General features: G+C 41.4%; 1 protein-coding gene across 4 annotated transcripts in view; it reads right to left on the reverse strand.

The window, feature by feature from the left end:
* LOC124719619 (zinc finger protein 708-like) overlaps positions 1–13,934 on the reverse strand; it is a 203,818-nt gene that overhangs the window by 19,546 nt on the left and 170,338 nt on the right. Inside the window, exon 8 of one of the 4 annotated variants that reach the window (XM_047244832.1) lies at positions 13,251–13,364. The exons of the other annotated variants lie outside the window; for them this stretch is intronic. Coding sequence (XP_047100788.1) covers positions 13,319–13,364 — 46 coding nt within the window. The 3' untranslated portion in view covers positions 13,251–13,318. Of the gene's footprint in view, positions 1–13,250; positions 13,365–13,934 lie in introns of those variants that run through there. 4 annotated transcript variants of the gene reach the window in all.

Below are 13,934 nucleotides of genomic sequence, written 5' to 3' on the forward strand. Positions count from 1 at the left end.
TGAAATGAGAAGTACAAAACAAATACATAGTCCCTGGGCACAGAAAATCCCCATCTGGCCAGGAATAGAACCCAGGATCCTGTGATCCAGAGGCAGCAACACTAGCCACTGGACCATGAGCTGTGGACAAACATAGGTGGGGCTCACATTAATGTGATGATACCATGCATAACCACAAGAAGCATAGATACTCCTTATAGCAAGATTAAAGACACCTTTGCATAAAAGTAGAGAAGAGATGAAACACAGGCTGGCAATGGCAAGAAAACACATCTGAAATACTGGAATGGAATTTGTTAACATCTAACTTAAATTTAGCTCTAAGGATATCTTTTTTGAAGCTGTTTGTCTGCAGTGTAGCCTTGTATAAAAGTGAAATGTGGGTGATAGGCAATTCACACAGAGCAGAATGGAACAGAAGCTTTTGGAATGTGATGCTACAAGAGAATGCTGATGATTGGATGTCAGGATTGAACAAAAATAAAGAGGCACTGAATGAAATTGGGAAAAATAGAAATTTATGGCACAACACATCTGGTTGAAAGAACACATTTGATGCATCATCAAGGAATTGTCAATTTGGTAATGGAAGAAAGTGTGGAGCATAAATATTGATGAAGGAGACCAAGATTTGAATACAATAAGCAGGTTCAAATGGATGAAGGTTGTGATAGGTATGCAGTGATCATGACACACACAATAGACTAACATGGAGGGGTGTATCAAATTAGCCTTCAAACTGAGGACCATGACAACCACAACAACAACAACAAGTCATTATTATCGAACAGATACTGTCAGAAACATTTAACATTAAGCTAATATTAATTAATATCGTCACTTTTAGTTTTATATCTCTTCCACTGGGGGTGTTTTCAAATGGAGAATTGAGGACGACATTGTTCCCACAAGTCGAAGAAGGAAAACAGTCCACTCAGAGCTCAGAATGCCTGAGCAAATCTACCAAAATTGAGCTGAAACTGGTATCCCTGATATTGCTCAATAACAATAATGCTTGTTTAACAAGTATTTTGCCTCAATATTCACTCTTGTAATCCACTTCCATCTCACTTCAATGAGCTAACCGCTGTCTGCTTCACGTCTGCTGTGCAGCGAGCTACCTTAGTTTACGTATTAACTGTATTATTCTTACTTGTCACTTCTTCTTTCGTGTGTTTTTGCTTTTAGGAAGCTTTGATTGTCGGGTGCTACTAATAGTGTTCCATAGATTTCGTGTTTGTTTTGAATACAGTCAGAGAGAGTCCCTTTAGTCAACCATAGTGCCAGTAGTGCTAGTGTTTGTTTTCAATACAGGTCAGAGACAGGTAGTACAATTTTCATTGTTTTCTACAAGAAGTGGCTAGCAATCACAGTTTAGTCAATAATCAGCCGCCTTTAGTGAATTAGCAGTCTAGTTAAAAGTTGATTAAGTCTCTTCAGTAAATTGATTCCTTAGGATGGATAGGATGTGTGACTGCTGTGTACGGACGCAGGAGGAGCTGGCCACTCATCGCGAACAGTTGAGCGTGTTGATAGCTGCGGTCAGCTGTCTTCAGGCTGCTGCCTCGGAGTGTAGCGGCAGTGGGGAGTCTGGTGCGTCGCAAGGTACACACCCCAGTTGTTACATGCTTCACCCACTGTCCCTGCTGTCGAGACATCTTCGTGGGTACCGGGCATGGTTGGGCCACCCTCTCCCCAAGGGGAGTGGCGGGTTCAGCGGCGATCGCGGTGCACGAGGCGGAGGGTAAATGTGGAGGCTGGCCGTGTGGCATCGCCCGCTCTGCCTGTGAGTGGACATGTGGCTGCTCCTTCAGCAAGGCCCGAGCAGGCACACGGGTAGGGGGGGTTTATTAGTTATTGAGAGCTCCAACGTTAGGCGGGCGATGGAGCCCCTTAGGGAAATAGCGGAAAGGTCGGGGAAGAAAGCCAGTGTTCACTCTGTCTGCTTGCCGGGGGGTCTCATCCGAGATGTTGAGGAGGCCCTACCAGCGGCGATAGAGAGCACTGGATGCACCCGACTGCAAATTGTTGCTCATGTTGGCACCAATGACTCCTGCCGTCTGGGTTCAGAGATCATCCTCAGTCCGTACAGGCGGTTGGCGGAATTGGTGAAGGGAGAAAGCCTCGCTCGCGTGGTGGAATCAGAGCTAACTATTTGTAATATCGTTCCCAGAATCGATCGCGGTCCTCTGATTTGGAGTCGAGTGGAAGGCTTAAACCAGAGGCTCAGACGATTCTGTGGAGAGCTGGGTTGCAAATTTCTCGACCTCCGCTATCGGGTGGAGAAATGTAGGGTCCCCCTGAATAGGTCAGGCATGCACTACACGCCGGAAGCGGCTACAAGGTTAGCGGAGTACGTGTGGAGTGCACATGGGGGATTTTTAGGTTAGAGAATTCCCTCCCTAGGCCCGACAAGATGCCTTCTGAGATGAGACAAGGTAGGAGTAGGCAAAATGCAACAGGGAATAACAATATTAATGTGCTAATAGTAAACTGCAGGAGCGTCTATAGAAAGGTCCCAGAACTGCTCTCATTAATAAATGGTCACAACGCCCAAATAGTACCAGGGACAGAAAATCGGCTGAAACCAGACGTAAACAGTAATGAAATCCTAAACTCAGATTGGAATGTATACCGCAGACACAGGCTGGACAGTGAAGGGGGAGGCGTGTTTATAGCGATAAGAAGTGCAACAGTATCTAAGGAAATTGACGGAGATCCGAAATGTGAAATGATTTGGATGAAGGTCACGGTTAAAGCAGGCTCAGACATGGTAATTGGATGTCTCTATAGGTCCCCAGGCTCAGCAGCTGTTGTGGCTGAGCACCTGAAGAATAATTTGGAAAATATTTCGAGTAGATTTCCCCACCATGTTATAGTTCTGGGTGGAGATTTTAATTTGCCGGATATAGACTGGGACACTCAAACGTTCATAACGGGTGGCAGGGACAAAGAATCCAGTGAAATTTTTTTAAGTGCTTTATCTGAAAACTACCTTGAGCAGTTAAAAAGAGAACCGACTCGTGGTGATAACATATTAGAACTTCTGGTGACAAACAGACTCAAACTATTTGAAACAGTTAATGCGGAACAGGGAATCAGCGATCATAAAACGGCTACTGCATCGATGATTTCAGCTGTAAATAGAAATATTAAAAAAGGTAGGAAGATTTTTCTGTTTAGCAAAAGTGACAAAAAGCAGATTACAGAGTACCTGATGGCTCAACACAAAAGTTTTGTCTCAAGTACACATAGTGTTGAGGATCAGTGGACAAAGTTCAAAACCATTGTACAACATGCGTTAGATGAGTATGTGCCAAGCAAGATCGTAAGAGATGGAAAAGAGTCATCGTGGTACAACAACCGAGTTAGAAAACTGCTGTGGAACCAAAGGGAACTTCACAGCAAACATAAACATAGCCAAAGCCCTGCAGACAAACAAAAATTACGCGAAGCGAAATGTAGTGTGAGGAGGGCTATGCGAGAGGTGTTCAATGAATTCGAAAGTAAAGTTCTATGTACTGACTTGGCAGAAAATCCTAAGAAATTTTGGTCTTATGTCAAAGTGGTAGGTGGATCAAAACAAAATGTCCAGACACTCTGTGACCAAAATGGTACTGAAACAGAGGATGACAGACTAAAGGCCGAAATACTAAATGTCTTCTTCCAAAGCTGTTTCTCAGAGGAAGACTGCACTGTAGTTCCTTCTCTAGATTGTCGCACAGATGACAAAATGGTAGATATCGAAATAGACGACAGAGAGATAGATAAACAATTAAAATCACTCAAACGAGGAAAGGCCGCTGGGCCTGATGGGATACCAGTTCGATTTTACAGAGTACGCGAAGGAACTTGCCCCCTTCTTGCAGCGGTGTACCATAGGTCTCTAGAAGAGCGAAGCGTTCCAAAGGATTGGAAAAGGGCACGGGTCATCCCCGTTTTCAAGAAGGGACGTCGAACAAATGTGCAGAACTATAGACCTATATCTCTAACGTCGATCAGTTGTAGAATTTTGGAACACGTATTACGTTCGAGTATAATGGCTTTTCTGGAGACTAGAAATCTAGTCTGCAGGAACCAGCATGGGTGTCGAAAAAGGCGGTCGTGTGAAACCTAGCTCGCGCTATTCGTCCACAAGACTCAGAGGGCCATAGACACAGGTTCACAGGTAGATGCCGTGTTTCTTGACTTCCGCAAGGCATTCGATACAGTTCCCCATAGTCATTTAATGAATAAAGTAAGAGCATATGGACTATCAGACCAATTGTGTGATTGGATTGAGGAGTTCCTAGACAACAGAATGCAGCATGTCATTCTCAATGGAGAGAAGTCTTCTGAAGTATGAGTGATTTCAGGTGTGCCACAGGGGAGTGACATAGGACCATTGCTATTCACAATATACGTAAACGACCTGGTGGATGACATCGAAGTTCACTGAGGCTTTTTGCAGATGATGCTGTGCTGTATCGAGAGGTTGTAGCAATGGAAAATTGTACTGAAATGCAGGAGGATCTGCAGCGAATTGACGCACGGTGCAGGGAATGGCAATTGAATCTCAATGTAGACAAGTGTAATGTGCTGCGAATACATAGAAAGATAGATCCCTTATCATTTAGCTACAAAATAGCAGGTCAGCAACTGGAAGCAGTTAATTCCATAAATTATCTGAGAGTACGCATTAGGAGTGATTTAAAATGGAATGATCATACAGAGTTGATCGTCGGTAAAGCAGATGCCAGACTGAGATTCATTGGAAGAATCCTAAGGAAATGCAATCCGAAAACAAAGGAAGTAGGTTACATTACACTTGTTCGCCCACTGCTTGAATACTGCTCAGCAGTGTGGGATCCGTACCAGATAGGGTTGATAGAAGAGATAGAGAAGATCCAATGGAGAGCAGCGTGCTTCATTACAGGATCATTTAGTAATCGCGAAAGCATTACAGAGATGATAGATAAACTCCAGTGGAAGACCCTGCAGGAGAGACGCTCAGTAGCTCGGTACGGGCTTTTGTTAAAGTTTCGAGAACATACCTTCACTGAAGAGTCAAGCAGTATATTGCTCCCTCCTACGTATATCTCGCAAAGAGACCATGAGGATAAAATCAGAGAGATTAGAGCCCACAAAGGAGCATACCGACAATCCATCGTTCCACGAACAATTCGAGACTGGAATAGAAAGGAGAACTGATAGAGGTACTCAGGGTACTCTCCGCCACACACCGTCAGGTGGCTTGCGGAGTATGGATGTAGATGTAGATGTAGGTGTAGATGTAAATGTAAATGGGGAGTGGAACTAGTACATTCGTTCTCCGGAAGGCGTTATGTTCTTGCACAGAGCAACTTAGGAACCTACTGATGCCAGCAAAGTGTTTCTTGTAACAAAGAAGCTGCATCACTGGCACTAGATCTCTGGTCTCATGCCAACCATAAGAACTGGATCAGGAACTTTAACAATGCTGTAGTATCTAGTGACTTCTTGGATGTACACCTGCATGTTTAGAACTAAAAGTAGGTGCTCTAAAAATGTCAACTAATGACCAATGTAGCTAGAAGGTGGGAAAGAGTAGACAAAGAATGTAAATTACTGAGGCAGAAACTCACCAGTATGTGAAACAGGTACAACAAATTAAACTATTAACAGCAGCCTAAGAGTTGCAGTTCAGAAGCTTTGAGCAATCACCTGATTCATCTGCATAAATGACTGAGAAAACGAGAGAAGTGTCACTTCATTCCCACGTGTGTACATGCACCTTAGTAACAGTGAGGAAATTTGATCAATCTCCAATACATCAAAATGCTGCAATTTCATAAGTGAAAAATAAGATGCAAGACCCTAAAAATCTCATTCTAAAATCCGTCTGAAAATTACTTGGAAGAAATGTTTGGAAAACTTCCCAAAACATACAGTGTAACATCTTTAAAAAAAATACCTCAGATGTTTTTATTTTAACCTAAATATCTACTGGTTTTGGTTGTGGACCATCTTCACAGGAGTGAATAAGTACAAAATGGAATAAAAGTACAAAATGGGGCTATTAATGTACACGAAAATATATAAAATTTGTAATAGGTACATAAACATAATCTACTCATGAATACTTACAATGTAAAACAGATCATGTGACTACATCATTTCTTTTATGGCTTATAGAAAATCCAAAAAGTCATTATAGATATAAGAAAAGAACACAACTTGCTCCATAAAAGTCTAACAGAGGTGTGCTAAATGTAACAAAAGTTGATGTAGCGATGTACAAAGAAGTAAGAAACTAAAGAGGCGAGAGCTATACAGCATAGCCTCTGTAATATAAGCCAAGGACCATATCAAAACACCTTCTACATATACTGTTCAGCCTACTTAATAGTCAGTATGTCCTCATTCGGCATGGGTAACAGTAGCAAACCATCATGGCATGGAAGTAATGAGGCCTTGGTAGGTGGCTGGAGAGAACTGGCACCACACCTGCACACACAATTACCCGTAAAATCAGAAAGGCAGGGCGCTGAGCTCTGACGCCATGTCCTATCACATCCCAGATATGTTTGGTCACGCTCAGACCTGGCAAGATGGATGGTCAGCACATCAGTTGGAACATGAATCTGTGTTCTTCGAACCACTCCATCACTCAGAGAATTGTGAAATGGTGCACTATCTTGTTGAAAAATGCCAATGCCATCAGGAAACGATCGGCATAAAGGGGTATACGTGGTCTGGAATGAGTGTATGATACTCCTAGGCTGTCACGGTGCCTTACACAAGCTCCACTGGACCCATGTGTGCCCACATCAATGTTCCCCAGACCACAATGGAGTCGCAGCCAGCTTGCCTCCGTCCCGCTGTATAAGTGTCAAGGACTGTTTCCCTAGATGATGACAGATCTGTAACCTCCCGTAGGCATGATGATGAAGATATCGGGATTCATCAGACCATGTAATGCTCTCCCAATGTACCAACGTCCAGTGTCCATGGTCACATGCCCATTTCGGTCATAGTTGCTGATGTGATGTTACATTGGCACATGCACGAATTGTTGGCGGCAGAGGCTCATTGTTAGGAGTGTTCGGTGCAGTGTGTGTTCAGACTCACTCATACTCTGCCCAGCATTAAAGGCTGATGTTAGTTCTGCTACAGTTCACTGCTGTTCTGTTTTACCAGTCTGACATCTGCAATGATAGGTAGCTGCTCAACCCCATGACGACTGGATGTGGTTTCACTTCGGTTTTGGCATGTGCTTAAGACATCCACCACAGCATTCCTTGAACACTCAAAATGTCATGCTGTTTCCATAATGCTAATGCCAAACCTCCAGGTCATCACCATCAGCCTTCAGTCAAACTCTTATGGATCGTGCACCTTCCCCAGTCTGCACAACAGCACACTCATTGATGATATATGCACAGTACATCTACATGCACAGTGCATGAATTATCAGTGAGTGTGCTGTCTAGGTGTAGAATGGAGAAAGAGATCATAATTATCTACACTGTAGTATTGCACACTGTAACATTAATAGCCCACTATGTGTACAGGATGTATACACAGAGAAGGAAAAAATCCCCGGAATTTTCCCACATTTCCCGGTTAAAAATACATTTTCTCCCAGATGAAAAAACACTTTTTCCATGTTATGTGGCAGTTTATTTTCCCCTGGAACTTATCAATCCTTTGAATAGTTATGGTTTTATACATGAGCACAGAATTTCTCGGCACCTTAGAAAACAAAACTCAAGGAAAGAAAAACACGTTTTGTAAAGATCTTTGATTTGCAGCAACATGTATACCGCATATTTTCGTATTACGAAAGTATGAATTCAAATTCCACCAAACATCGCATGTTACCTTCCGAATCATTGAAATCGCGATTGCGATGCACTTTTGTAAGCCAGTCACAGCTCATTTCACGCGATCTCGCCAGCTAATGACAGCGGATATTCAAAGTATACGAGACGTGATATGGTCAGCCAATACTAACATAACTGTTCAGTAGCGCGAACTCAAGTTAATGGTTTAAACTAAGATACATAGTGTTGCTACATGGTAAACAAAGATTTCACATTTAACATTGCTCTCTAATGTTAATAAGCTGCAAGAGAAGCTAAGCTTTCGCATATAATGTTAATATGTTTTGCGCGAGTTACACTTTAAGATACATCACACATGTGCCCATAAAATTTTTAATAATGGCGCAAGTGTCTGATCTTCTGGGCTTGAAATTCTTATAAATGGTTCGTCATCGAAGAGTCGATTTTTAAATGAGAGTCAAATGCTCTGTGATTTAAGAAATTCATTTTACTTTCTCACACATAGTTCAACTTCCGCAAAAGGAAATTTGATTTGAAAGCAATGCTTTTCAAACCACCATTCGCAATATTTTCCCGTGAAGCAGTTTCCTTTCAGCAGTTGCCACAGAGCGCCAGATGACATGCGCCACAATGCTTACACAGATACGATGACGTAGGAAGCCTCTATGTTCGTACTTGTAAAACATTAAAATATTAAAACATTAAAAGAAACAAGACATCAGAGGATACTTCAAGAGCATTGGAATTTCGTGAACCGTACAAAATGTGCACATTTAAAATGCATACTTAAAGGGCACACTCGTATGTTCAGATTCCCAATGAAGTAGGCCTCAACCTGATATTAAGCTTTCCAATGTGGTTTTCGGGATGTAAATTTTTTTGGAGTACCAGTACTGTAATAACTCATGTCTGGTTCTTTATTATGGCATAATGCCATACGTAATAGAAGATTACAGAGTGCACTCTAGCCTATAGTATGGAATTAAATACTTTGTTTCAAATACATTGACTGCTTCAGTGGAAAAGATTAATAAAAGCCGGATTTCTTTAGCAAACCGACAAAAATAACTTCACTGTTCTGCAAGGTCATTTATGCTTGCCTGTGAGAAACGTGGAAATAAAATCAGAAACTAATAACATATTTTAGTCTTCCGTAACTATGTGAATCTGTTTAACTTCCTTGATAGCTTCCTGCCACAGAAATCTGTTTTGTTTTCATTTGACATGAGAGCAGTAAATGACGAGGAAACAGCAAAATCACTAAATGTATACACGGATCACGTGGAGACTACCCACTTCCTCATTAAAACTCAGACTGCTCTGTGCATCAGCCCCGGATCTACGATATTTCCGAACCAGGGCAATAGTAGATAGTGGCACCCCCTTCCCAACCCTTCCCTTGAGCGTCTAGGAAGACGTCAAAAATTTAAAAACTCAAATTTTCAAAAATATGTTGATCTTGTGGTGCACATCTTACTGAACAGTCTGATACATAAACATATGTGTTCGAGGAATTGTAAGACATGTTATTTGGTCTTAGGTGTGCCAAAATGCAGTGCCATGCCTCTTCACACAGCATTCTTCACTCACACATCTCTGTATTTCGCTCTGTGGAATTGAAACGTTTATATTTTGTAATGGATGCCATCAAATTATGTTCAGGACAGTGAAAATTAAAATGTCCTGTGGTGCCTCTCCTGCTCCCAGTCGGCCTGTTTGACATCCTGCCTCTCTTTTTTCTTTTTTTTAAAAACGAAAAAAAATCTCGCAATTAATACCAGATGGGATTATTTATAACCGGAAGACCAAGAACTCTTCAGAAAATTTGCACTCTTTATTGCCTATTAGCTAATAACTTGCGGTTTTGTGTGACATAAAATTAAATATAGGATATATAAAAGCAGTAAAGACAAGAGACAAGCAAGACAGTACACATTACTTCAATCCATAGCTCCTAGCGTTTTTTCTCTCTAATCTTGCTACAGCTTTACATGGCCTTTCCTTCCTGCCAAAGGATCTGTTACCTCATCGAAATTTATCAAAAGTTTTGCTACATGAAAAAATCGAAATGTCCCTGTCTAATACTGAAAAAGCTGTTATTACAAATAGTACACAAGATTAGTGTGGTTCCTCAATCTGATTACGTCTATTTTCCACTGTCTGCTAGATAAAACAAAATAAGCTTTTCTAATATTGCAGCAATTTTCACACACTCCAAATAAACGAAATGCTCCATTTTATATGGCTCAAATGGCTCTGAGCACTATGCGACGTAACATCTGAGGTAATCAGTCGCCTAGAACTTAGAACTAATTAAACCTAACTAACCTAAGGACATGACACACATCCATGCCCTAGGCAGGATTTGAACCTGCGACCGTAGCGGTCAGCCGGTTCCAGACTGTAGTGCCTAGAATCACATGGCCACTCCGGCCAGCTGTCATTTTTATAACACGATAGAATATAATTCAACAAAGTACCAATATCAATGCCTATTGGGCATACATGCAAAAAGCTTTATGCTAGGAAATAGTTCCACATTTCATTCATATGCTACAGTTTCTGAAGCACGAGATCAGAAAGTAGTCATGAAATTTTTATATAAATTTCGAATCGCCATATTCTTCCACAAATTATGTGATGTCCCTGTATCTTCTCCTTCCTCATTCTAACAGACAATCTTTTCATCACTAATTATGTAACTATGCCTGCCATTGTCAAAATTTATTCGCCAGTTAACTTCACTAACCCTGCCACGATCACCAATTTAGTCATCCTGTGATTATTTTCTGATTAGGCGTTGTTACATGTTCATACAACACGTATTCCATGCTACTTACAGAACAGAACTTAAGCAGCTGCTGACCGGAGACTTACTAGTGTAGCGAGCTGGTCAAAAATTATGTGAAAATTTAATTTTCTGGGATACAGCGAGAAGATAATACACAATCTTTCTTACCTGTTATTCCTGTTAGTCGTTTATTTTCACTCTGGTAGTTTGAATCTGTGTACTTTGCTAGTAATGATAATGATGATCACTCACAAACCCAATCAACCACATAATCAGATAGTGATTGGCGTTCACCCATTCAGCTTTACTCCCCTCAGCTCGTATAGCCCTATCCCCTTTTGTCTGCAGGAAAGTCTATCTCTAGATGTGATGAGGATTCCCCTGACAGACACATCACATACACAATGCACAAATTCAAAAATAAACTTATGATTCAGTAAGAAATCAACAGGTATGCGTTTCAAAATCATACGAATAATCGACAGGCCCATGTGTGCTGGATGCTAGGAGCTCTGTGTTTCAAGGTTTCTCCCCCCCCCCCCCCCCTCAAGAATATGAATTTGCCCCCCATCTCCCCGAAATCACTGTCTGGGTCAGATACCACGATCTGCCCCCCACCCTCCCCCAGAAGTGGAAGAAGGTACTACTCATACATGACTGAACTGTGCATGCACATGAGCCCACTCATAACTGCTAAAACGAATCTATTGAAAACAGTTGTGACGTCATGCTGACTGGAAGCAATTTGATGTTATGAAGCATTGCATAGTCTTCCTAAAGCCTTTGAAACATTTTGCTGTGGGCAGACGCTTGTATGAGCACTGTGTTTTGTTGTTGTATATGGCGCATTTCCTTTGCAACTTCAGTTTTATTTTCTCTCGTTCATGTTTTATTACTGCAATGTTATTCTGCAGTAGCAGCGTACAGTAATATCCATTGTCAGAGTATCGGCTCTGACCAGAAAAAATTACAAAAAATTAACTGGAGACTAAAATAACAAAAATTTCCAGAATTCTACAAAATTCCCGGGTTTTTCCCAGATCTTGTGGTTGTCCTGGGTCGCATACACCCTGGTATATCAATCTAGGTAACAACTGCCACTACTGCAATATGAATAGCTATCTGAAATCTCATGTTGTGTACTAGGGTTGCTCACCTGAGATGACTATTACTTATGGTGTGATCCTATGTTATGTACTTTTTTACTTATACCATTGATTTAATAGGGTTATCTACAAGAAAATGGGTTGATATTTTTCCTTCTGATTTGTTGGTAACCCATTGGTTCAAATGGCTCTGAGCACTATGGGACTCAACTGCTGTGGTCATAAGTCCCCTAGAACTTAGAACTACTTAAACCTAACTAACCTAAGGACAGCACACAACACCCAGCCATCACGAGGCAGAGAAAATCCCTGACCCCGCCGGGAATCGAACCCGGGAACCCGTGCGTGGGAAGCGAGAACGCTACCGCACGACCACGAGATGCGGGCTGGTAACCCATTTATGTGCTTATTGTTCAGTCTTGTATTTTGGTACAGACATTCGTTACAACACATCTTTACTCGTCATTAATATTATCATAATTTTATTTACTCTCTCTTTTTAACTGTGCTTGTGAGAAAACGTGCTGCAAAAGATTTAGTTGAAAGATTTGAAGCATGTGCATACCATTTTCAGGTGAATCTGAATATTCAAGTTGTTCAAGTGCCCAGGGATGACCCTAATGTAAATAAGGCATTCCTAGGAGTGCTGAAAAACAAGCTCGAAGTTGAAGGTAATTCAGAGGATCCCATGCTTATGGGGTTTGGGACATGTGGCTTACATACAGTGCATGGTACTTTTAAGACATATTGCACTAGGGTTGACTGGAGTCTTGTTTAGTTTCTGAGTGCTTCATGTAATCTATTTAAAATTTTTCCCCTCCAACACACTGTTAGTTACAACAATATGACCAGCACTACTGTTTTCCCCCATTAGTTTCGTGATATTTGGTGGGTGGAAAATAAAATGGTGTCAGTCTGGGATCAGCAAATATTTAACAGATGCCTAAACATGTGTGAAGGAGGTAGGAAGGCTATATGAAGGAACAAAAGTAGGTCAAACCAAAACCTAAGGTTGCTATTGGAATTCCTAAGAGTCGTAGTTACCCCTCTGGACTACCCTCGACATTGAGCTTGCTTTTCAGCTCTTTACGAATACTTTGTTAACATTAGTGTCATCCATGAACACTTGAACAACTTGCCTTTTCATATTTATCTTACATTGGGATGCACCTGCCTCAAATCGTCCAACCAAATCTTTTGCAGCACAAAACTCACAAAGACTGAAGTTAGAAACCTGCTGAAAACCTGGTCCAACACACTATTCCAAAAACATACAAATGAATCGAACTTAATCATTATGACATCACAGGCACAACAATCTCCTGTAGTAGTTTAGTGAAAACAGCTCCAGTCTGCACACAATGCATTACTTTAATTTTGACTTTTGAAGCTGGCAGTTTTATATTTGGAAACACATCTAATAAGATATTAATAAGCTGCCAAAGTCTCAAGATGAGTGGTGTATGTCAGCAGCCAACAGACACAAATAGACTTCTGCTTTCATCACGGCATTCCTCTGCATATAATCCAGTATTGTAGTATTGTTGGGTGACATCCATGAGTTCCTGCAGCAAGTGCTTGATGCAACTGCTTTGCGGTACCACCTGGTTACTGCATCACACCACAACAGCATGACACACTCCCTGCCTGTGCTGCAGCAAACTACAAATACACGAAAGCTAATTAGAAATACCATTTTTCTTCATTAAAACTGATAATATTATTTTACAGTGCCCTTGCTGAATCACAGGCACTGTCAGGATTGTCTTTTCCAGTGCTGGAGTTGATTATCAGCTGAGTGCACTCAGAGGTGGTAGGCAGTACTGCTGAGGCTATGTTCGATGCAGTAGCATTGGAACCAGGGTTATTTGTGGCAAATAACTTTGATGTAGACACTATAACCTTCCAAGTAGCCTTCAGCCCAGCATGCTTCTTTCCCTTATAGGGCTGAACAAGGTCTACTTGCCTATACTGCTGAGTGGAAAGTTGGTTTTAGAGAGCATGAACCAAACTGAGAATTTTTCAGGTATGTCCCCTCTGCAACCTACCAAAATTCTGGATTCTCTGTACAATGAGAACTGAATCCATAATTTCAAATCCTTGAGTAAGCTGCAAGGTAGCACAGAGGTCACACATGAACAACTGAGTAACATGCAGCCAAGAGTTCACACAGATAGTACACCACTAAAACAAAACTAATGATCTAAGCTTTTCCTTTCTTACGTTCAACTT

The sequence above is a fragment of the Schistocerca piceifrons genome, chromosome 11, assembly GCF_021461385.2.
Source record: "Schistocerca piceifrons isolate TAMUIC-IGC-003096 chromosome 11, iqSchPice1.1, whole genome shotgun sequence".
NCBI lineage: Eukaryota > Metazoa > Arthropoda > Insecta > Orthoptera > Acrididae > Schistocerca > Schistocerca piceifrons.